Below are 24,572 nucleotides of genomic sequence, written 5' to 3'. Positions count from 1 at the left end.
CCGGGCCGCGCGACCCACACGCCCGCGTCGCTCCTCGCTGTGCGCACCGCGCTCCCCGCCCCCGCTGCCATCCTGCCACGCCCCGGGCGTCGGGGGCACAGCCCGCGCCCCCCCGCACCCCGCCCCTGCGCAGAGGCTGGGGGCCTGTTTATCTGGAGGCCCCCACCCCCCCTCCACCCCGGGGGGCCCGCTCCCCCCGCGCCCCGGGGAGCTCTGGGGCCAGATAAGCTGGCAAGCTGGCACGGCGCCGCGCGGCGGGGCGGAGAGGTCAGAGGCGGGGGGGCGCGCCGGGGCGGGCCGGACCCCCCCCCACTTGACAAAACCTAATAACAGCCCGGTCTCCCCGGCGCAGCGGGCGAAGCCCCACGGGAGGGCAGAGACGTGGCAAGAGGGGACCTGCTGAGCCTGTTCTGGCCTCCGAGGCCAGGCTGGGGGGGGCGGGCTGGGCGTGGGGGGGCCGGCGGCTGCGGCACCTTTAAGACAAGGGAGGACCCCTCTTGCCCTCGGAGAAACCAGGAAGGGAGTCGCGAGCATCATACGGGGCTTTGGCTGTACTGTACAGTTACTGTAGGGGCAGTGACGCCGCCGCCGCCGCGCGAGGGAGCGACCAGGGCAGCGCGACGCGGGCAGAGCGAGCGCCGCGGACCCCGGAGGCGAGCGGCCGAGGGAGCCCAGTCCCAACTCCGGGCCCCGGCCCCGCGCGCCCCGGCCCGGCCCCGCGAGGTAAGTCAGCGCCCGGCGCGGCCCCCGGCACGGGGTGCAGGGCGGGGACGGGCGGGGGTCGCTGCGCCCACCGCTGCCCCCTCGGGAAGGGGAGATCCGGGGAGCCGGGGACGTTCCCCCAAGTTTCAGAGGAGGGGGTGGTTGGCAGCTGCCCGGAGGCTGGAGGCGCCCTGGATCCCGAGCGCGGGGAGGGGGCGCCGCCCGGGAAGGGGGGATTGGGGGCTAAGTGCATGAGCTTGTGCGCCAGCCCCCCCCAACCCGGGTGCATGGCTTTTCGGGGCTCCCAGGCGCGCGGGGAGCGGGGGAGGGGAAGGAGGGCTGCATTGAGGGTGGGGGGAGCCGGCGTGGGGAGATAGGGGGGCGCGTCGCCTGCTAAGTTTCCAGCTGAAGACGAGGGGCGCTCTCGCCCCCCGGGGGCCTATTCGATGCTGCGTGCATACGTTGGAGTTGGCCAGGATTGAGCTCCATGGGGGATGGGGGGGAGGGGGCTGAAAAAACAGGGAGGGGGGCTTTGGAAGGGAGGGGGAAGGGGTGGGGTGTCCGGGTGGGCGGGCAGGGCCGCAGAGACCTCTGGGCGTCGTAGTCCCTCCGCCGTTTGCAGCCGGCAGGTGGCAAGCGGCTTGGACTACAAGTCCCAGGGTGCCCCGCGCCGGCAGCCCGCCGCGGCCCGCGGGTAGGGGCGGTGCGGAGGAGGGGCGGTGAGCGGCGGGCCGGAGAGCCAATGGGCGCGGGCCGATCGCGCGGCGCGGCGCGGGGGCGGGGCCAGCCGGCCCGGGGGCGGGGCCTGGAGCCGGGCTCCCCTCGCCGGGGGCCGGTGGCGGTCCCGGCTTCCGGCTGCGCGGCCCGCGGGCCGGCCCCCTCCCCGCCCCGGGGCCCCTCCCCGCCTGGTTGTGTAACCGTCCCCAGCCCCCCTCCCCTCGGCCCCCCGCCCGTGGGGGGGGGGGTCACCCTCCCCGCTCTCCCCGGGGAGGGCGGCGGCCCGGGCGGCCGCGCGGTGCAGGCGAGCCCGGGGATGCGCGGCCTAGCGCAGGCCGGGCCCGGGCGTGGGGGAGGCGGGCGGGCGGACCCAGATCCGGGGTAATTTGCATCGCCCTCCCCCCAGCCCGGGTGGGGATTGGCCGCCGGCGGCGGGGGGTGGCGCGGGGCCAGGCTCACTGCCGCCTCCCGGCCCCTCGGAGGGAGCCAGCCCAGCCGCAGCCGCCGCCACCGCCGCCGCCGGGGCCGGGCCCCCTCGCCGCTGCCCCGGGAAGGAGGTAGGAGCCCCCCGCGCGGGCGAGACGGCGGGGGCCCGCGGGCCGGGCGGGGGCCGCGCTGCGGCCGGGGCGGGGGAGGGGGCCGCTTCCTGCCCCCGCCCGGGCCTGACTCAGCCCCGGGTCGGGGGCCCGGCCTGGCCCCTCGCCCTGCCCGGACGGCCATACGGCTCCGACCCGCGAGAGGGGGCGGAGAGAGCACCCCAGTCCCCGCCGTCCGCTCCCCCAAAGCGCGTGACCCCGTCTCCTCTGGCCCGGACCCCCCCTCCTTCCCCTTGACGCCACCACCACGTGCGAAGCCTGAGCCCGGGCAGGGGAGGGGGGAGCTGGTGGGATCCGGCCCCCTCCCTCCCGCTCCCTACCTCCCGGGCGGGAGACCCAGCCCCCCCGGGCCTGGGAGCCTGGCTGGGGGCTGAGCGGAGCGGAGGAGCGGGTGCCCCCCCAGGGCCCGGGCCTCTGCGGGTTCTGGGAGGCGCTGCCCGGGCTGGCTGGCGGGGGCGCACGGTGGGCCGCGGCGGGAGGTTGCTGTCCACCCGGGCCCGGGCACCCAGTCGGCGCCCACTAAATGTTGGCGGAATGCAGCCAGGAGTTGGCGGCGAGGCGGGGGGAGGCAGCAAACTCCTCTCCCCCCTAGTCAGGCGGCGGAAGTCACAGAGGTGCTGGTGCCCCTGCCACCCGCGGCACCCACCTGGCTCACCCATGGGTGGCGGGCTCGGTGGGCCCCCCCACCTCCCTGCCATCTGCCTCCGAAGAGGGCGTCGGGATTCCGTGTCAGCACCCCCCGCCCCAACCTCAGAACTGGACCAGGGCGTAACCCTGAGCGTGCCGCTCCCACACTGGGGGTGCCTCCCCACCACCGGCCGATCACTTCCTATTGGCAAGCTGGTCTGGGAGAGGTCCCGGGGAGGCCAGGCTGGGGCAGGGGCCCAGGCCAGGCCAGGCCTAGGCCCAGCCCTGCTGCTGCCAGGGCCTGAGGGCTGCAGGCCGGGGGCGTTTGTCCCCGAGGGCCACCCCCCATGGGGCCCCGAGAGCACCTATCGGCGGGGCCGGGGCCTCTGTTTACCACCAGCCATCGCTGTGGAGACAGAGCCTGGGGGAGAAGGGGGGGCAGGAGCCGGCCGCTGGAAAAGCGAAGTCTAAGGAAGGAAAGAAGAGCCAACCGGGACACTGAAATTTTAATTCGTGGGTCAGTCCGGGGGGTATTTATTATTCAGTTCCGATTGGCTGCGTGGCGGCCAGTCAGCACCCGGGCCCGGGCGGGCAGCCACGCATCGGCAGAGGCCCGCGGGCGGCCGCAGGCAGTGGATAGGTCCTTTGCTCTGTGCGGGAGACTGAGGCGCGGCGGTGGCAAAGCCCAGCCTGGGGCCTGGTCGGGAAGGTTCCTGGGGCGATCACAAATCCCTGCTGGGTGTTTGTTTGTTTGTTTTTTCCTTTTCTTTCCTTGAGTCCCTCTGACCTATAGCTGGGTCCACCTGGTGGCAGATCCCCGTTGCCATATGAGGAGGAAACTAAGGCCGGGAGGGGAGGTCGAATGTGAGCTTGGAAACTCCGGAGGTTAGAGCAAGCCTCGGAGCAGGTGCCGGTGCTGGGCAGGGGAGACTGAGGCGTAGGGGGAAGCAGAGAGCGGCCCAAGGTCACTCAGGTGGAGTCAGAGCTGCCCCCTGTGCTCCATCCTTCCAGCTCGGGGCCTGTCCAAAGTCCCCTCCCCCTGTGTGGTGGCCCAGGGGCGCCTGCCCACCTGTCTTTAAGCAGGGCGGGAGGTTGGCAGTAGAGGCTCAACTGCGGGCACCTGCCTGCAAATGGAGCGTCACCGAGGCTTATTAAACCCTGTGTCCGAAGATGACATTGAGGCTCAGAGAGGGCCAGCATGGCTCCCAAGGTCACACAGCACGAGCCACAGCCCTCTCGCCTCCCTGCCTCACCGGGCAGGCCCTTGCTGGTGCACGTGCATACGAGGCCCCTCTCCAATCCTGCCGAGCCACAAACTCATCTCACCTTGGTCCTCAGAGGCCGGCAGGGCTCTGGGTTTTATGACCAGAGGAGACCGAGTTCACCTCCCCAGAGCCAGCCCACTGCAGCCCAGATGCTCCAAGGAGGGCTCCTCAAGGGTTGGAATGCTGGCACGCTTGCTCTGCGACCTTGGACGAGCCCCGTGACCCCTGCAGCCGGGGCGCGCTGTGTGCCGGGGTCTGCAGAGGGTCCCCCAGCTGGTGCCTGCGAAGCCACCCGTGTTGTCTTTTCTTTTCTGCTCCGTGGCGGAAACTCCCAGGTCAGCTCAGGGCATGGCAGAGACCTGAGTGTGGGACGTGGGTCAGAGCTGCGTGAGACACCTGCACCCCCACCTGTCACCTGCCAGACCATAAACCGCCCTGCAGTAGCCCTGGGCAACAAGGACAAGAGGAACGAGCTTGGGTGGGGGTGAGCCTTGGGTGGGGGTGAGCATGGTCCAATCCTAGCCCAGCCCTTGGGTCCACCCCAGCAGTCACTCCCCCTCTGCCAGCCTCAGTCTTCCCATCCAGACAGTGGGGAGATGGTCATCAGCCCTAGAGTGTTGTCTCGAGGGTCCGCTCAGTGGGTCCTTGGGAATGTTTGTTGAGCGACTACTGTGCACTGTGTCAGGCCCTTGGGGAGCTGTCTTGAGGGCTGGAGGGGCAGAGGCGCCTCCCTGAGCTGCCTATGTCAGCTGGACTCCAGCCCTGCCCCAGGCTCCTGTGCGAGAGCTCCCTTGCAAGGCAGCTCTGAGGGTATGAGGATAAGCTGTCCTTCCTCTCAGCCCCCAGGGTAGGGGGATTTCATCTCCTGCTGGTATCCGGGGGCCAGGAAAGGGGGTGGAAGGAGCCGTGGGAGGACTAGTTAGGCAGGCCAGAGCCAGACGGACGGCCAGTGCTCAAATTCCAGTTCTGCTGTGCGACCCTGGCCAAGCTGCTCCCCCTCTCTGATCCCGTTCCCTGTTTGCAAAATGGGGCACAGACACAGATCCTGCCTTCCAGCGCTGTGGGTGCCGTCACGTACCGTGGGTCTCTGGGGCGATTATCAAGGCCCAGCCTCCCCTAGCTGCTCCGAGGAGCGGCTCTGGCCCTTGGGCCCCGAGCGCCGAGTCCAGAGCCCCATAGCGCAGAAGGCACCCCTCAAGAGAATCCGGCGCTCGGGAGAAGCATGGCCAAAGGACCAGCCCCTCCATCTGTCCCCCCAGCAGGCTGTGGACGGCGACTCGGTGGAAGTGTCGCCACCCACGCCTTTCTGGTTTGACTGGAAAACAAGGCCCATCCCACCTATCAGGATGCCTGAGAGAAGGATCTGGCCGGATTCTGCAGGCTGCGGGGCTCCCAGGCTGAGCCTTCCACCTGCTCAGGCGAGGGTGGGGGTGGGGCAGGTATCTCCAGGTGACAAGCAGGCCTCCCTCAGGGGAGGGAGAGAGAGGTCACCCCGGCCTCTCACAGGCATCTCAGCTAAGCAGGTGCAGCCTGGGCTGATGGCAGGGTGGACAAGGATGGGCTTCCGAGAGTCTGGCCTTGCTTGCCCCCAGTGATGGGAAGCTCAGCCCCTCCACTGTCGTCGTGAAGCTTCCTCTTGGAACCCGGGCTCAGGCTATAGTCTGGGCTTCCTGGCCCATGACACCTCAGAGTGTGGGAACAGGGTGGGCCTCAGTCCCACCCATGAGTTGGGCGTCAGATGGGATCCCCCTGGCCTCCTCATCGCTGCCCCCATCCCCGCTGTCACACTTACCACTGGGCCCCCGCGGCCTTCCTGCCTCTGGCCCTTTAAGGCCCGGGCAGGAAGCCCCTCCCCATTTAGGGCAATAAATGGACACGTAAAATGGCCGAGGGCCTGTTTGCTCCATGTCTGGCCCAGAGGGAGGCCTGCGGGCCAGGGCAGGCGGGCAGGGGGCGGGTTGGCAGCTGGCAGCCACCCCAGGCCGTTGGTGCCCCCCGATCGGGACACTGCATTCCTGTCCCATTAAACCCAGGCCGAGGACTGGGCCAGGCGGGGCTTGGCACCAGGTCAGGGCGGGGTTACCCGTCGGGGCCAACCTTGCAACACAGGCCGCTGGGCGGGGAGGGGGCGGGGGCTGCCGGGTGCAGGCCTGGCAGCCGCACCTGCACACCAGGCTTACAGTGTGACCTTGGGCCGGCCGCCCACCCTCTCTGGGCCTGATCTCCCCTTCCAGCTTCCTCCTCAGACCCCACCACTCACTCCCTTGGTAGGTGAGGAGGGGACTGAATTCCCAGAATGGCATTCAGGAGCGAAGTTCCCATCTGTGAGGGGTGGTGAACAGCCTGGCAATGTGTTTTGGGGACTGGCTCTGGTGCACATTACGTCCCTGGGCTAAGTTTGCTGAATGGATGTGAGCGGGACCCTGACCACAGTGGGGGGCCTCTTTCCACTGTCACGACCCCCATCCCCCAGGAGACAGAGGCTCAGAGAGGTCTCGCATCTTGCCCAAGGTCACACAGCTTGGAGGTGGGGGAGTCGAGGCTTGAACCCAAGCTGCTTTGCACAGCACATAGGAGGGTTGAGAGGTCCCTTTGACCTCCTTCCCTGTTCTCCCTGGGCAGAGGGTTGGGTGGGGGCCCTGATCCCCTCATTAGACGGCCCCCGGCTCCAGGAAGTGGCCTTCGGGAAGGTGGCGGGTGGCAGTTACCTGCCCAGCCCTCACCTTGTCGTGTGACCTTGGGGAGGCCCCTGGCTACCACACCCTGCACTAGCGATGCAGCCTCCTCTCTGCCGGTCCCCCTTGCCTGGTCGCCCACCTCCAGGCCTCAGTTCCTGATGCTCCCCATGCTGGGGCGCCCTTCTTGGGATGCCGGGGTCCTTCCTGGGCGACATCTGCTGCTCCCTGAGCCACGTCAGGGTGCTTCCGAGCTCACGGCACATCCCCAGCAGCTGGGAAGTGGCAGCTGCCCAGGTCAGAGGGCTGCTGTGTGACCTCGACTGGGCCGCCTCACCTCTCTGAGCCTCTCAGGGACCTGGGGAAGATGAAGTGAAGGTGCCCAGTTAGTTTGGGAGCACAGAGGAGGCCGAAATGTGGCCTGGGTGCCGTGGCTCTCGATAGACACTACAACAAGTGACCCTTAGGTTAGATGGGAGGTGGGACCAGCAGGCTGCCCAGCCCCCTGCTTCTGGGTATGCCTGGCAGCCAGCTGGGCGGGCCTGGGCGTGGGCTGTCTCTGGTTTATCTGGCGGTTTGCTGCGCCCCTACTGTGCGCCGCCCTGGGAGGGTTGGGCTTAGGGGCCTGGGAGTGGCCCGGGGGGAGGAGGGCGCCCCACCTCCAGCCCAGGAGGGGCCTGCCAGGGCCTGCCCCTCAGCCGTCGAGTCAGCATCGAGCAGCCCCGGAAATCCCACGGAGGCCAGCGCGGGGGAGGAGCTGTGATGAAAGATGGGGCCCCGGGTGGGTGTGGGCCGAGCCCAGGGGACCCTGGCTGGCGTGGGGCCGGGGCTTCCCGGAGGAGGGGAACGAAACCGCCACCTCCGGAGGCGTGTACCATGTGTCGGGCGCACAGTGGGGCTTCAGCACTCGGGGACTTTTTATTGCCAAGACTTTGTGGCCCCCCCCGGAGGTGCTCTGGCTGGGCCCAGCCTCCTCTCTCCCACCTCGGAGGCAGGGTCTTCGGCCCTTTCCTTAGGGGAGGCCTCCAGGAGGCCCAGGTGGGGGCATTGGCGCAGGGCGTGGCCGGCAGGTGGCTTGTGTTCCTGGAGTGAGGGCGTGGGTCAGTTGTCTCAGAGCGAGTTTAGTTTCCAGGGCGAGGGCAGGGCCTTGCCCTGGGTGGGTGGGGGGACCGGCCCCTCCATCATTTCCTGGCCCCCAGCCCCTGGGAGTCAGCCCTGCCGGGCACCCTTAGGCCAGGACTGCAGCCCTCTCTGGGCCCCGGCGTTCTCATCTGTAAAACGTGGCCACAGTCCTCTCACGGGGTCTTTCCTTGGCTGACATCACCCCGGGCCTCGCTGCTTTGAGGGAGGGCCTCAGTGATATTTAGGGGGGAATAGGGGCCCAAGAGAGGGTCCCAGGCTGGAGAGGGCAGAGACTGGGACCCCCGGACCCAACCTGGAGCTGGGATCTTCACGCTGGCGGGGACCTGCAGGAGGTGGCTGAGCCACCTGGATTATTTTGGGTCCATCCTCCAGGCCCCAGGAAAGACACCTCCCAGCCAGTCCAGAGCGGGGACCCTGGTCACCCGAGGGGAGGAGCGGCCCAGCAGGCCGGGGTGGCCATCTTGGGGCGTTGGTGGCCTGGGTCAGAGGTCTCCCCCCATGCTGGGGTGGGTAGGAGGGCCCGGGCCCGTCTGATCCAGAGCTCCATCTGCTCACACGCTCCCCGCGGCCCAGGGCCAGACGGCAGATGGTGGCAGGGAGTGGACACCACCAAAGGGGGCTCCTCGGAGGCTTCCCAGGGCCGAGCCTTGGGTGGGGTCGCCCCCCTCCTACCCTCCCTGCTCCCAGCAGCCACATCTGAGCCCACTGACCCACCACAGGCCTTAGAGTGGACGGGGGCGCTGAGCAGCTGGGCCCTGGGCCGAGGCTGGAAGGAGGGAAGGAAGGCGGGTGGAGGGGCCTGGGGAGCGTGGTGGCACTGAGCAAGCTCACAAAGGCCTCTGTGTCGCCCGGCAGCTCGGGCCCCGCGCTGAGGGCCCTGGGCTTTGGGTTCGGCTGGACCGACACCATGCCTCCCTTGTGGGGCCTGGCTCAAGCCCATCGGCGTCAGAGCCTGCCTGGGCTGCCACGCTCGGGGACAGGAGGGTCTGGTGGCCCGGAGGAGGCCATGGAAGGTCCAGCTCAGGCCCTCTCCCCAGGGGCCTTGCCCAGGGGCTCTGGCCTGAGAGCCACCGGCCGGCCTGGAGGAATGTGAGCTGTGCTGGGTGACTCTGGGCAGCTGGGGGCTCCCAGGAGAGGGCGGAGGGGTGGGGACAGGGGCCAGAGGGTTGCACAAGCTCCGAGTGGGTGGATGAGTCACAGCCGAGGGGAAGGCGGAAAAAAGGGAGGGGGAGAAAGGGGTGGGACAGACACAGTCCCCCCAGGGCCTGGCGCTGCCCGAAACCTCTGCCCATTTGACAGATAGGGAGACCGAGGCCCAGAGAGGGCCAAGGTCTTGGCTGGGGCTGAACAGCTCAGCTGGGGTGGCTGAGAGTTGGGGAGGGGCTGCCAGGCGGGCCTGTGGGCAGGCAGGAGGTGGATAGGGGTTGCCCCGGCTCCCCGCTCCTCCCGGGCTGTAGCCCGGTCTCTTTTACTCACAGCTAGGGCTGAGCCCTATGCTGGGGGCTCAGAGGGGCAGGAAGGGGTTTAGCCTGCGGAGTCACTGGCCCTGCCCGGACGGGGCACACCCACGGTGGCCTTGACCTCGGCTGGGTTTCGGCACTGGGTCCCCGTGCCTGGGCTGCCACACCCCTTCCTGCTGACTCAGAGCCCCCTGAAAAGAACCAGGCCTGACCAGGAGGCAGGAGTCAGGGCTGGGGAGGCCGAGGGGTCGGCTCTTAGGTCCACTCCCGGTTTGAGTTCGGACGCAACTGTGTCCTCATGGTGGGGCCTCGGGCAAGTGGCCTCAGCTCACGACGGAGTGGGTGCTGCTCGTGGGGTTCGGGTGGAACTGGTGGGAAGTAGGTGTTATGTGTTGTTGTTTTTTTTTTTTTGGAGACGAGTCTCGCTCTGTCACCAGACTGGAGTGCTGTGGCGTGATCTAGGTGGCTCACTGCAGCCTCCACGTCCCGGTTCAAGTGATTATCCTGCCTCAGCCTCCCGAGTAGCTGGGACTATAGGCCCGAGCCACCAGGCCCAGCTAATTTTTTGTTAGAGATGGGGTTACACCATATTGCCCAGGATGGTCTCGATCTCTTGACCTCGTGATCCACCCGCTTTGGCCTCTCAAAGTGCTGGGATTACAAGTGTGAGCCACGGCGCCTGGCCAAAGTAGGTGTTTTGTAAAGGTCACTGCGTGGCCTCCCCTCTATATCGGCCGAAGCCCGTGCTCAGACCAACAGGAAAATGGCTCAGATCAGGGCACTTCTCTCGAGCACCTACTGTGTGCTCCTATAGCACCTCAAAGTGCCCTTTCCTTATTTATTTATTTATTTATTTATTTTTCCGAGACGGAGTTTCGCTCTTGTTGTCCAGGCTGGAGTACAATGGCGCAATCTCACCGCAACCTCCGACTCCCGGGTTCAAGCGATTCTCCTGCCTCAGCCTCCCGAGTAGCTGGAATTACAGGCATGTGCCACCATGCCCGGCTAATTTTGTATTTTTAGTAGAGACGAGGTTTCACCATGTTGGTCAGGCTGGTCTTGAACTCTCGACCTTAGGTGATCCGCCTGCCTTGGCCTGCCAAAGTGCTGGGATTACAGGTGTGAACCACAGTGCTCAGCCCTTTTTTTTTTTTCTTTTTTTTTTTTGAGACCGAGTCTCACTGTGTTGCCCAGGCCGGAGTACAGTGGCTCCATCCAGGCTCACCACAACCTCCGCCTCCCGGGTTCAAGCAATTCTTCTGCCTCAGCCTCCTGAGTAGCTAGGATTACAGGCACCTGCCACCACGCCTGGCTGATTTTTTGTTGTTGTTAAGACGGAGTCTCTCTGTGGCCCAGGCTGGAGTGCAGTGGTGCAATCTCGGCTCACTGCAACCTCCACCTCCCGGGTTCAAGCGATTCTCCCGCCTCAGCCTCCCAAATAGCTGGGATTACAGGCACGTGCCACCACGCCCATCTATTTTTGTATTTTTAGTAGAGACAGAGTTTCACTGTGTCAGCCAGGATGGTCTCGATCTCCTGACCTGGTGATCTGCCCGCCTCGGCCTCCCAAAGTGCTGGAATTACAGGTGTGAGCCACCACACCCAGCCTAATTTTTGTATTTTTAGTAGAGACAGGGTTTCACCATGTTGGCCAGGCTGGTCGCTGGTCTTGAACTCCTGACCTCAAGTGATCTGCCCACTTCAGCCTCCCAAAAATGCTAGAATTACAGGCGTGAGCACTGAGCCCGGCCTCAAAGTGCCCTTTCAACAGGCATTCCCAGGGTCCCTCCTGGGAGGGGTGGTGCCAGTGTGCTTGTGACATTTAAGCGTCCAGTGTGGGTTTTGCCGGCATAATCTCACGCTGATGAGACAGAACAGGGCATCTGACTGCTCTTGGGCACAGCTAGGGAAACTGAGGCTGGTGGGGGGCAGGAAACCTGACTGTCTTCATGCACAGCTGGGGAAACTGAGGCTGGGGGCAGGACATCTGGCTGCCCTCGTGTACGGATGGGAAACAGGCTGGGAGTGGGACACCTGATTGCCTTCCTGTACAGCTGGGGAAACTGAGGCTGGGGACAGGACATCTAATTGCTTTTGTGCACAGCTGGGGAAACAGGCTGGGGGAGGCAAGACAGCTGACCATTCTCATGTACAGCTGGGGAAACTGAGGCTAGAGGATAGGACATTTGACTGCCCTTGGGAACAGCTGGGTAAACTGAGGCTGGGGAGCCGGGACATCTGGCTATCCTCATGCACAGATGGAAAACAGTCTTGGCCGGGTGCCGTGGCTCACGCCTGTAATCTTAACACTTTGGGAGGCAGGGGCGGTTGGATCATTTGAGGCCAGGGTTTTTTTATTTGTTTTGTTTTGTTTTTTTGAGATGGAGTCTCGCTCTGTCGCCCAGGCTGGAGTGCAGTGGTGCGATCTCAGCTCACTGCAAGCTCTGCCTCCTGGGTTCATGCCATTCTCCTGCCTCAGCCTCCCGAGTAGCTGGGACTACAGGCCCCCGCCACCACGTCCGGCTAATTTTTTGTATATTTTAGTACAGACGGGGTTTCACTGTGTTAGCCAGGATGGTCTCGATCCCCTGACCTCATGATCCGCCCCTCTCGGCCTCCCAAAGTGCTGGGATTACAGGCGTGAGCCACCGCGCCAGGGGTTTGAGACTAGCCTGGCCAACATGGTGAAAGCCTGTCTCTATACTAAAGACACACAAAAAAGAAAAGAGGCTGGAGGCAGGGCATGTATCGCTTTGGTGCACAGCTGGGGAAGCTGGGGCTGGAAAGGCGCAACATCTGACCGCCTTCACGTGCAGGTGGGAATCTTGAGGCTGGGGGAGCAGGGTGGAGCGCCGCTTCTCAAGGGCCTCGGGCCCTTGTCAGTGGGCACAGGAACCCCCGCACCCCCACTCACGAGTGCCCTCTCCCTCCCCACTGCTGCAGGTCTCGGCGCGGAAGATGGCCGGCGGCGTGGACGGCCCCATCGGGATCCCGTTCCCCGACCACAGCAGCGACATCCTGAGTGGGCTGAACGAGCAGCGGACGCAGGGCCTGCTGTGCGACGTGGTGATCCTGGTGGAGGGCCGCGAGTTCCCCACGCACCGCTCGGTGCTGGCCGCCTGCAGCCAGTACTTCAAGAAGCTGTTCACGTCGGGCGCCGTGGTGGACCAGCAGAACGTGTACGAGATCGACTTCGTCAGCGCCGAGGCGCTCACCGCGCTCATGGACTTCGCCTACACGGCCACGCTCACCGTCAGCACAGCCAACGTGGGTGACATCCTCAGCGCCGCCCGCCTGCTGGAGATCCCCGCCGTGAGCCACGTGTGCGCCGACCTCCTGGACCGGCAGATCCTGGCGGCCGACGCGGGCGCCGACGCCGGGCAGCTGGACCTTGTAGATCAAATTGATCAGCGCAACCTCCTCCGCGCCAAGGAGTACCTCGAGTTCTTCCAGAGCAACCCCATGAACAGCCTGCCCCCCGCGGCCGCCGCCGCCGCCGCCAGCTTCCCGTGGTCCGCCTTTGGGGCGTCCGATGACGACCTGGATGCCACCAAGGAGGCCGTGGCCGCCGCTGTGGCCGCCGTGGCCGCGGGCGACTGCAACGGCTTAGACTTCTATGGGCCGGGCCCCCCGGCCGAGCGGCCCCCGACGGGGGACGGGGACGAGGGCGACAGCAACCCGGGTCTGTGGCCAGAGCGGGATGAGGACGCCCCCACTGGGGGTCTCTTTCCGCCGCCGGTGGCCCCGCCGGCCGCCACGCAGAACGGCCACTACGGCCGGGGCGGAGAGGAGGAGGCCGCCTCGCTGTCGGAGGCGGCCCCCGAGCCGGGCGACTCTCCGGGCTTCCTGTCGGGAGCGGCCGAGGGCGAGGACGGGGACGGGCCCGACGTGGACGGGCTGGCGGCCAGCACGCTGCTGCAGCAGATGATGTCATCGGTGGGCCGGGCGGGGGCCGCGGCGGGGGACAGCGACGAGGAGTCGCGGGCCGACGACAAGGGCGTCATGGACTACTACCTGAAGTACTTCAGCGGCGCCCACGACGGCGACGTCTACCCGGCCTGGTCGCAGAAGGTGGAGAAGAAGATCCGAGCCAAGGCCTTCCAGAAGTGCCCCATCTGCGAGAAGGTCATCCAGGGCGCCGGCAAGCTGCCGCGACACATCCGCACCCACACGGGCGAGAAGCCCTACGAGTGCAACATCTGCAAGGTCCGCTTCACCAGGTGAGCTGCCCGCCGCGGGGGAGGCGCCGTCCTGCTCTCTGCCCCAGCATCCGCCACTCACGACCCCTCCCGCCTCTCTCCCTGCACCGCACGCACACATGCACGCAGACGCACAGACACATGCACGTCACATACACATCCACACGCACGCAGACACACACACACGCAATTGCACAGACATGTACGCGCACATGCACAGACACACAGACGCATACACATGCACACCACATACACATGCACACGCACACACGCACACGTGCACACAGACGTGCTACACAAACACACATGCAGACACAGATGCACATGCACACCACATACACATCACATACACATGCACGCACACACACACACACATAACACGCACATGAACACCCAGACACGCACACAGATGCACAGGCACACACAGACATGCACTCAGGCACATGCACACAGACACGTACATGCACAGACATACACGCACATGCATGCAACCATGCACCCACAGACACACATACATGCACGCACACACACACAGACACACCCCACCTCTTGGACCCAAAGCCAACGCTTCCCTGATCCACTTAGCTGTTAAGAACAACCTAGACCAGGACTTGCCCTTGTGTGTGGACATCCCGGTGGGTGACAGCACGGGCCAGACATAAGATGACAGCCACATCATATGCAAAGCGTGCCGGACAGGGTTGAGCTGTGGGAGGTGGGTGGGAAGGCACAGTCGTTCTTCCTCCCTGGAGGGCTGGTTCCTCTCTTCTGCACTTTTGGATCTTTTTCTTTTTCTGCTTTGGGAGAGGGTGACAGGCCCTCAGGCTTAGGGAGGGAGAGTCCAGGCCGTGGAGTGGTTTCTGAGTTTCCCGTGAGCCTGGGTAATTTGCTTCAATCAGCCAACATTTATGAAGCATCTGCTGGTGCCAGGCCTGTTCTAGGCGCCGGGGACAGGCCTTGCCGGAACCTGAAGGAGGGGAGGAGCAGCTGTGGGAAAGGGCGTTCCAGGCAGAGGGAACAGCCAGTGCAGAGGCCCTGAGGCCAGCTCAGCTTGAGAGATCACTGTGCCCCCCTGGGAGCCACGGGGCTTGGTCCCTAAACAGCAGGAGTTCAAGGCCAGGCTGGGGCAGTTTTCGATTCGGTCTCAGGAGTCCAGAGGTGGCTGGCTGGGCCTCGTAGATCCAGGGCGGGCTGTAGCGGTGGGGGCAGGGGGCTGGCAGGCAGGGACCTGGCCAGGCCGGGTGACTCAGCACCACCCCCTGCCCCCCGCCCGCCCTGGGGTTCCCCCAGCCACGCCCACCGAGGCTGAAGAAAGAGGCCATTGTCCCAGCTTCCCAGCCCCACCCCGTGGGGACAGGAACTGGGACTGACCCCTCCCCAGCACCCTGGCCCCCTCCCCAGCAGGCCAGGAGAGGAGGGTGTGGCCTGGACTCCGGCACCCAGGAGTGCCAGGCAGGGGGCAAAGGGCACTTTGGGAGGCAGGCAGTGTAGCTGGTGGTTTGTCCCTCCTTGGTGAGGCTGGGATACTGGAGGTCTTGGGGGGCTCCTCTTCCTCCAGGCAGGGGTCACTGTGGGTTCGTCTCTGAGCTCAGGAAGAGCAGCTTGGTGGGGTGCAGAGAACCGGGGTCTGCAGAGGGGACCAGGCTGAGCGAAGGTGGTGACCCCCACCCTGCCTCCCTGTCCGCAGGCCACAGGCCCAGTTTCATTCTGACTCGGGCACTGCTGGCTCTCCCACCCCACCCGGGGCTGATCCCCTCAGTCAGAGAAACTGAGGCTTAGAGAGGGACAATTGTTGAGACCTCTTCCTCCCACCCCAATTTAGACCCACCTGCTTCCTCTTTTCCCCCACCCCATGCTCTGGTCCCCCCTCCCCAGGACACCAGCACCCCCACCCTCCAAAAGCCTGGGAGCCCGAGGCCCCTCTGAGTCACAGCAGGGCGTTGAGTAAGTGGGGCCTGTGGTGGCCCGGGCTATAATTACCCAGGCTGGGGCTCGGGGTGATGAAACTAGGGATACCTCCGCCCCCACCCCGCCTCTGCGTGGCCCTCTGGCCTGCTGTGCAGCCCCAGGCAAGTCCCTTCCTCTCTCTGGGCCTCCCAGGCTCATCTGGGGAGTCTGCACAGTTCTAGAAAAAGCTAGTAGCTGCCATCCCCTCTGTGACCCCGGCCCTGAGCCAGATCTGGGCAAGGCAGCCTGGAGACCTTGCCGTGAGCTTTGCAGAAGGTGATCAGTAAACCAGAGGCAGCCTGGAGACCTTGCCGTGAGCTTTGCAGAAGGTGATCAGTAAACCAGAGGCCTGGAGGCTGGTAAACAGACCTGGTTAGGCCAGGGTTCTGTTAGCAAACTACCACGTTCTGTTGGCTTCAGTGGGGCAGCAAGGCTAGAGATAAGGTAGGGGTCTGGTTGCAAAGGGCCAGGCCTTGACCCTCAGGGCAACAGAGCCAAGGAAGGGTTAAAGTTAGGGACACCAGCTCTGTAGCTGGTGCCAGAGGGAGGGACTTAGGGCTGGAGGAACCCAGAGGGGAGCCAGGTCTTTGGGAATTAGGAAAGGTAGAGGGGCATTCAAGGTAGGGCTTTGAGGGATGAATAAGAGTTTGCCAGTCCCCACACTAAAGAAGTCTTCAGTCTATTGAGTGTGAGAAGGAAGAAACCCAAAGTGGCTCAGATGTGGGGCGCAACAGGCAGCAGCAAGGAGTAGGTCAGATTCTAGCCAGGGCTCTTGAGACCCAGGGTTCCCTCCTGCCCTCTGGATCCCAGGAAGGAGTACACTTTATCACTATAGATTGGCAACACGCAATGGGAATAGGCAAGACACCTTTTTTTTTTCTTTTTTTTTTTTGAGACTGTCGCCCAGGCTGGAGTGCAGTGGCACCATCTCAGCTCACTGCAACCTCCACCTCCCAGGTTCAAGCGATTCTCCTGCCTCAGCTTCCCAAGTAGCTGGGATTAGAGGCGCCCACCACCATGCCGGCTAATTTTTGTATTTTTAGTAGAGACGGGGTTTCGCCATGTTGGCCAGGCTGGTCTTGAACTCCTGACCTCAGGTGATCTGTCCGCCTCAGCCTCCCAAAGCGCTGGGGTTACAAGTGTGAGCCACCATGCCCGGCCAGCAAGCCACCTACATATTTTTACATTTTCTGACAGCCCCGTTCAAAAAAAGTCAAAGGGAGTTGGTGAAAGTGACTTGAAACATATTTTACCTAACCCAGTAGATGTATTTCCATGTGTAGTCAATGTGCACAATCCTCATTGAGCCATTTTACATCACCTTTTGCATATCAAATCTTCAAAAGCTGGGGTACCTTTTGCACTTCAGCGCACATCAGTTCAGAGCGGCCACATTCCAAGGGTTCAGGAGTCACCTAGGCCACAGGCACCCGGCTGATATGGTGACCGGCTTTGTAGGCTAGAGGCTCCAGGCTAAGCTGGGTCCACGCTGCCTCCGTGGGGCAAGGAGGGGCCCTTGAGTCACACCCAACCCCTGCCTTCTCAGGGCTCACGATCCAATTAGGGAGACGGAGGAGAAACAAGGAAATCAACAGAAACAAGAGAGACTGGCCAGGCGCAGTGGCTCACGCCTGTAATCCCGGCACTTTGGGAGGCTGAGGCAGGCGGATCACTTGAGGTCAGGACTTCAAGACCAGCCCAGCCAACATGGTGAAAACCCTGTCTCTATTAAAAATACAAAAATCAGCCAGGTGTGGTGGTGCACGCCTGTAATCCCAGCGTTTGGGAGACCGAGGTGGGTGGATCACCTGAGGTCAGGAGTTCGAGACCAGCCTGGCCAACATGGTGAAACCCCGTCTCTACTAAAAATACAAAAATGAGCCAGGTGTGGTGGCAGAGGGCCTGTAATCCCAGCTACTTGGGAGGCTGAGGCAGGAGAATTGCTTGAACCCGGGAAACGGAGGTTGCAGTGAGCCGAGATCACGCCACTGCGCTCAAGCCTGGAAGATAGAGCGAGACTTGGTCTCAAAAAAAAAAAAAACAATGGAAGAGTCAGATGGTGATGGCAGGAGGATGGAGACAGAGCTGGGGAAGGAGGTGACATTTGAGCCCAAATTTGACTGTGAAGATTCAGGAGGAAAAAAGAAAGTGCCCCGGACTGCGGGAACAGCACATGCAAAGGCCCCAGTGTAGCTTGCGCTTTGCACGTCAGGGTGGAGCCCAGATAGGGGAGTGACGCTGAAGTGAGGGGGGAGTGGGCAGTCCTGGGTGCCATGGGGTGGGGACTCGGTTACTAGGGTGACCAACTGCCCCACTTTGTCCCGGACAGAGGGGTTTCCCAGGATGCAAGACTTTCAGTGCTAAAACCAGAACAGTTGGTCATCCTATCTGTCACCAAACACCTCGGCCACTGCCAGCCTCGAGAGGGCAGGGATGTTTGCCTGTCTTGTTCCCTGTGGTATTTTCAGCACCTGGAACAGGGCCTGGCCCTCAGTGGGCGCTCGGCAAAGGTCTGTGGAATGAATGAAGGCACCAGGCACTGGCTGGCCTCATCCTACCCCAGGGGTAGGGGCAGGATGGAGCGGCAGAAGCCCACTGTCTCCTGCGGTAGGGAAAGGGGTTCATGGCGGGCGCAGTAGCTCACACCTGTAATCCTAGAGCTTTGGGAGGCCAAGGCAAGAGGATCACTTGAGCCCAGGAGCTTGAGATTAGCCTGGGTAACGTAGCTCGACCCCCATCTCTCAAACTTATATGTATATGTATATGTATATGTATATGTATATGTATGTATATATGTATATATATGTGTGTATATATGTGTATGTATATATGTATATGTGTATATATATACACACACACATATAGTTTAATAGCTATTTAATAGGGTGTGGTGGTGTGTGTGCTACTCTGGAGGATGAGGCAAGACGACGGCTGGAGCCCAGGAGTTCGAGGCTGCAGGGAACCGTGATCACGCCACTGCCCTCCAGCCTGAAGGACAAAGTCAGACCCTGCCTCTCTTTTTTTTTTGGAGACAGTCTCATTCTGTCACCGAGGCTGGAGGGAAGTGGCGTGATCTTGGCTCACTGCAACCTCCATCTCCCAGGTAGCTGGGATTATAGGCCTGCGCCACCACGCCTGGCAAATTTTTTTTTTTGAGACGGAGTTTCGCTGCAACCTCCACCTCCCAGATTCAAGCGATCCTCCTGCCTCAGCCTTCCTAATAGCTGGCATTACAGGCGCCTGCCACCATGCCCAGCTAATTTTTGTATTTTTTTTTATTTATTTATTTTTTTTAGTAGAGACGGGGTTTCACTGTGTTGATCAGGTTGGTCTCCAACTCCTGGCCTCAAGTGATCCGCCCTCCTTGGCCTCCCAAAGTGCTGGGATTACAGGCCTGAGCCACCGCGCCTGGCCTAGACCTTGTCTCTTAAAAAGTTAAAAAAGAAAAGGAAACGGGGTTCAGAGAGGCTTAGAGTTTTCCCAAGGCCACACAGCACTCGGGGTCCGAGGCCCTCTTTAGATGTTCAGAATGCGAAATCGCCCCCACTCCTCCCGCTTTTCGAGGGACCGTCCCCATCGAGGCACCGACACCTCTGGTGCACGGTCCGTGTTCTGCAAGGGTGATCCAGGGCCTGCCGCGTCCGTGAGGGTCCCTGGGCGGGGATCGGGGGTCCCCGGCCCCACTGACCGTGCCCACCCCGTGCCCCGTCCACAGGCAGGACAAGCTGAAGGTGCACATGCGGAAGCACACGGGCGAGAAGCCGTACCTGTGCCAGCAGTGCGGCGCCGCCTTTGCCCACAACTACGACCTGAAGAACCACATGCGCGTGCACACGGGCCTGCGCCCCTACCAGTGCGACAGCTGCTGCAAGACCTTCGTCCGCTCCGACCACCTGCACAGACACCTCAAGAAAGACGGCTGCAACGGCGTCCCCTCGCGCCGCGGCCGCAAGCCCCGCGTCCGGGGCGGGGGGCCCGACCCCAGCCCGGGGGCCACCGCGACCCCCGGCGCCCCCGCCCAGCCCAGCTCCCCCGACGCCCGGCGCAACGGCCAGGAGAAGCACTTTAAGGACGAGGACGAGGACGAGGACGTGGCCAGCCCCGACGGCTTGGGCCGGTTGAATGTAGCGGGCGCCGGTGGAGGAGGTGACAGCGGAGGTGGCCCCGGGGCCGCCACCGACGGTAACTTCACAGCCGGACTCGCCTAAAAACCAAAAAGAGAAAACAGAAACCCGAGAAAGAGAGAGACAGAGAGAGAGAAAAAAAATCACCCACCACCCCCCCAAAAACACAAAAAAAGAAAATCTATCTATATACAGATATCTATATCTATATATATATATACAGATATATATATATGACGCGTCACAGAATCTAGGGTAGCGCTTTCTCAGATTTCCCTCCTTTCTGACGTTTTTCTCCCTCCGCAGGGGCCCCGGACCTCCCTGGCTCCCCTTCCCCCCATCTCCCCATCGCTGGGTTTCGGGGCTTGGTTTAGGGTTTTTTGTAGGACACAAGGAATCCGAGACCCCGCACAGCCCCCTGGGCACCCGGCATGGGGCCTGGGGCCCGATCCGAGGCCCTGGGCTGGGGGGAGGGTAGACGTGAGGGGGCTGGGGGGGGACTGGGGTGGGCTTTTAATTTCCTCCCCTCGCTGGTTTCTATGAGTCTTTCAGACAAGACCTTAAATGATTTCTGTCTGCTCTGAGCGGACGTTAAAATGGGCCCCCGTCCCCCGACCCGCACCCTCCTTCCTCAGGGCACTTACTAAGGGAGGGGTCTCCCTCTCCATCTCCCCAATGGCCTCCCCGCCTCCAGCCCTGCCTGCGGCCTCCACCCCTCACCCACCCCACATCTCCTGGCCACTGAGACACAAACCTATTTATTTCTAGGCCTGGAGAAAGGAGATCGGACTGGGGTTCCCGGTGGGGCACCAGGATGGCTCCTGGGGGTGCTCCTGCCGCCTTCCTTCACGGCACTTACAACCGGCGGGACCCCCAGGGACCACCCCTCAGGGCGCCCCCCACCCCCGCCCGGTCCACCTAGACCCCCACGTTTGGAGATTCAAAACTTCTGTCTTCGTCCTCTCCCCCGAGCCCCCTCTCCCAAATTTTTAAAGCACTTTTTAGATTTTTTTTTCTCTTTCCTCCTTAAAAACAAAATTTATATATAGATATATATATATATATAAATAATATACTTTTCCTCAGAGGAGCAGGCAACAGTGTGGGACAGACAGAGTCATGATCAGAGGAACCCCAGGGTCTGGTGATGGCAGGGACGGGGGGAGAGAGAGAAAATCCACAAATTCCAGTGTCACAAAAGCAATAAAACAAACTAGAAAAAAAAAGGTTTTACAAAACGAAAGGAAGGAAAAAAAAAAAAGGCAACCAACCACATTAGAAGTCTTGGCACTTTGTAACGGAACGGGTACTACACTTTATTTTAATTCTTAATTTAAAAACATGTTTACAAGTTACAACCAACTTCTATGAAAAGTTGAAAAGACAAAAAAAAAAAAAAGCGAGCGAGAGAGAGAGCGAGAGAGAGAGCGAGAGCAGAAGAAATTCCTAAAAGTCGATTTATTTTTGTACAAAATAATAAAAAAAAAAACCCACCACAAACGTAGAATCCACTTCTGTTCCCCAAAAAGCGAGAAGGGGGGTTCAGGAGGAAGCCATCGCAGGGGACCTGGGAGACGCCCCGAGGTGTTTGTGCTTCACACCCGGACGTCAGCCTCGAAGGCAGGACTGTGGGGTGTTCGTGCTGTGTTCCCCCCACCCCCCCTTTCTGTCCCCTTTTTTGGTTCTGACGTGAAGAGGTCTTAGTGCCCGCTTCTGTCCACGGGGTCTCTCCTTCCTCCTCCCTAGCTCAGGGATGGGCCTTCCAGCCGGAGCACCCCGATCCCCATCCGGCACCCCCCAATCCCCCAACATGCCTATCCTCCCACATGGCCACCAAGGAGCTGGACCTTGGATGCGCCTGCCCTGTTGAGGTGGGTGACAGGGGCCCCCCACCTCCAGGGCCTTAGAACCACCGCCCCCCTCCCCACCCCAGGCACCCTTTTTTTTACTCAAAGGCACTGACTGTAATCCAGGGGGACTGGGACCTGCCTCCCCCCAACCTCTGGCTCCCACAAGGCCCGGTGTTGACCGAGCCACAGGCCACGGACAGGGGCCGGGGTTGGGGAGACTATGTCGCCAGATGCCAGGACACCCTCACCCCTTTTGCATATGCAATGCCTAGCATGGGACCCCGAAAATAGACGCTCTGCTGCACTGAGACTTCTTGTCTATGCCCAACCGGGGGAGGTGTCTCCCTGCCCCCGACCCCCCCATACCCCGTTTTCTGTGACACACACATCTTCTCGTCTCTTTTTCTTTCATTGTTAAAGGGAAGCTTTTTAAGAAGGCAATTTTCATATTGTTTCTACAGGATGGTTTTGGTTCCCTTCCCTTCCCACCCCCCCTTAAGCCTGTCAGCCCCCTCCAAATGTCTCAGGATCCCCCCTCTCCCCTGGGGCTGGGTGACAGCACCCCGGCTGCGTTCACACCCCAGTGTCACAGGGCGAGCTGTTCTGGAGAGAAAACCATCTGTCGTGGCTGAGCAGGGAGCTTGAACACCCAGGCCAGGGACACCCCTCCCCAGCTCCCAGAGAGGCCCCCTGAGGGGTGAGCCCTCTTTCCACCTTCCCCTATCCATGCACCCCCTCGCAATAAAACCAACTCTAAAATCACAGCTGTCGTCCTAGCCAGTGGGGGCGACCGGACTTGGGGGGTGGAGCCCTCTGGGACTTCGTAGGAACAAGGGCTGCGGCCCACCGCGATACTTACACAGACCTCGGGGATTGCACTAAACCCTCGTTCCTAGCTCCGCACTCAGCTTCGCCTGTCCTGCCCGCCCACTTTGCCTTAACTGCCCGCCCGTCCTGGGGGCCACAGCCTCTGCATGGGCCCAGAGCCGGGACCCCCCCCCAGCCCAGCCCCGCCCTCCCCAGACTCCGCGCAATCACATACTGTATATAGACGTGAATCGATTTTATTTTTATTCTTTAAATTAAGGTCGTGATAAAGTGTTGCCAAAGATACCTGCTGAATTCTCGCGTTTCAGGAAACAAACAAACAAAAAAAAAATGATATTTGAGGAGGGTCGTGTTGACTCCATAAGAAAGGACACAGCTCAAAGCTTTTTTGTTTGGTTGTTTGGGGTTTTTTTGTGTTTTCTTTTTTTGGGGTGTTTTTTTTTTTTAACTGCCTGGTACAAAAAAAAAAAGAAAAAAAAAAGAAAAACAATGCGAAATTGTTATTTCCATTCTCATGGTGAAGTTGCGTGGACGCGTGTGTGCGTGTGTGCAAGAGAGCGGGAGTGAGGTCCAGGCTGGGGTTGGGAGGCTTCAGGTGGGGGCGCCCGGGGGCCGGGGAGGTGGCCGGGCCGGAGCCCCCGTCTGCAGTGGCCCCCAGCCTGCTGGGCCCAGGAGAGAGAGAGAAGCATCTTTGCTACTAGCTGTTGCTGCTACCTGCCTCTGCCCCCCGACGCCCCCCCTCCTTTTGAGATTAAGGAAAAAAAAAAAAAGTCAAAAAAGTTTTTAAAAATGAAAAAAAAAATTATAAACCAGTGAATGTAAAATGCCGGAGCAGGCCCAGCCTGGCATGGGTGCGGGCCTGCAGCCAGCCAGGCTCGAGCGGGCGATACCAAAGTCTGCCCCCCACCATTGTGGCCATGGAGTCCTGTCACTGTCTTTTTGCCTCCTTCCGAGGGGGGTCCCCCAGCCTCTTCCAGGGTCTTCCCCTGGAAATGGGCGGCTGCAGGGAAGGTGGGGGACGGGGGTCTTTGCACGATTCAGACCCCGGGGCCGTGGCAGGAGCGGTCACCTCACAGGTGGTGACACTGAGGCAGGGGCCTCAGGGTGCCCCCTCCCGCCAGGCAGCCAGAATGGTTGGAGGCAAGACAGAGAGAATGAAAAGAAAAACAGAATAAAAAAAAATATTAAAAACCAACAAAAAAAAGCAAAAATCCTATTTTTTGAGAAAGAAAGATATTTATATTTGCAGTTTTATTTTAAAAAGTTATTTAAGTTGAAGCAGCCTTCCTGGAGGTGGGGGGGGGATGGGTGGCTGGCGCAGGACGGGTCAGGGGCCTGGAGGCTGGGGGGGCCCCAGGAGCTACAACCTCAGAGTTAAGACTAGCTCGCATTAAATACATAGATTTACAAGGGGTGGGTGGGGGGACCGGGGCCAGGAGGTGGAGGGGGCCGGGGAGACCCCCATGCCTCGCCGGGGCTGCCTGGAGGCTGTGGACCAGGATCCGATGCCCAGGTCCCGCCCCCCACCCCACCCCAGGCCCAGAATCGAGGTGCCTTGGACATTGGAGGGGCCAGGCCTGGGGAATGGGGGGCGGGGCGGCGCCCTCAGGGTACAGAGCACAGACAGACATTCCAGAGACTGTATTTGAGAGTCTTTATAAAGTGTGGGAGATTTAAAAAAAAAAAAAAAACTGATAAAAATGCACTTTTTGGGAGTGGGGAGGGAGAAGCTTTAAAAGTAATAAAAAACAAACAAAAACACAAAAGATGAAAAAACAAAAAAATTCGTTTTTCTTGTACATAAAAAAAAAAAAGAACCACTAAACGCAGCCTGTTACGACCGCTGCCGCCTCAGTCGCCTCATTTGATGTTCTCTGTGTTTTGTTTGGGGGAGGCTGGGGAGCGGGGATGGGGGCCTTGGGGGGGGTCTCCTTTTTCCCCTTTTGGCCCTGAAGAGACTGGGTGGGTTGAGCGCCTCATCCATACCACACCTTTGGGCCCAGGGTGACCGGATCCTGGGTCCCAAGGAGAGAAGCCCCAGGTCCCCGACCTTTCCTGCTCTTCCTGCCCAGCCTTGGAAGCCAGGCCCATCTCTTTGGGGTCCGTCTGTTGCGTGGTAGGGAGGCTGGGTGTGGATGGTGACCCAGAGCACCGGGGTGGGGGGTGAGTGTCCGAGGAGTACCCAGGTCCAGAGGCCCCTCTTGCAGGGAAGGTGACCCACAGCCCCTGGCGCGGGCAGGCAGCTGGCACAGGATAAGGCCAGAGGGGCAGCAGGGAGAACCGGCCGGGCGGGTTGTCAGCAGAATCCAGGGCTGGGCCCTGGGCACCGCTGACTCCAGGCTTTCCCGAGGCCCCAGGCGGGGTAGCCTCACCTGGGGGCCACCCGACTGTGCTAGAGGACCCCAGGGTGCTGCCCCATGCCAGGCCCCAGGGACATGA

General features: G+C 61.8%; 1 protein-coding gene across 4 annotated transcripts; it reads left to right on the top strand.

Annotated features, from left to right (window-relative positions):
* Positions 1-388: 388 nt before the first annotated feature.
* On the top strand, positions 389-23,975 carry ZBTB7A (zinc finger and BTB domain containing 7A). 4 transcript variants are annotated; one of them, XM_024237236.3, is made up of 3 exons: positions 389-723; positions 12,129-13,405; positions 19,047-23,975. In XM_024237236.3, the coding sequence occupies exons 2-3, from the start codon at positions 12,144-12,146 to the stop codon at positions 19,537-19,539; spliced, it is 1,755 nt and encodes a 584-aa protein (XP_024093004.1). In that variant the 5' UTR covers positions 389-723; positions 12,129-12,143; the 3' UTR covers positions 19,540-23,975. The 4 variants fall into 4 exon arrangements, with proteins under 4 accessions (XP_024093004.1, XP_024093005.1, XP_054395334.1 ...); XM_024237237.3 differs by lacking the exon at positions 389-723 and adding an exon at positions 1,683-1,976; XM_054539359.2 differs by lacking the exon at positions 389-723 and adding an exon at positions 2,046-3,159.
* Positions 23,976-24,572: the final 597 nt, after the last annotated feature.

Source organism: Pongo abelii, chromosome 20, assembly GCF_028885655.2.
Source record: "Pongo abelii isolate AG06213 chromosome 20, NHGRI_mPonAbe1-v2.0_pri, whole genome shotgun sequence".
NCBI classification, from domain to species: Eukaryota; Metazoa; Chordata; class Mammalia; order Primates; family Hominidae; genus Pongo; species Pongo abelii.
The sequence above is the reverse complement of the archived record's forward strand: the minus strand, read 5'-3'. Positions and strand labels throughout refer to the sequence as shown.

Bases quoted from the DNA above. Each gene is read 5' to 3' on its own strand.
- ZBTB7A (XM_024237238.3), top strand. From the start codon at position 11,867: ATGGTGAAAGCCTGTCTCTATACTAAAGACACACAAAAAAGAAAAGAG. The intron at 12,002-12,128 runs GTGGGAATCTTG...CCACTGCTGCAG, and splicing joins CTGACCGCCTTCACGTGCAG to GTCTCGGCGCGGAAGATGGC. The intron at 13,406-19,046 runs GTGAGCTGCCCG...CCCCGTCCACAG, and splicing joins TGCAAGGTCCGCTTCACCAG to GCAGGACAAGCTGAAGGTGC.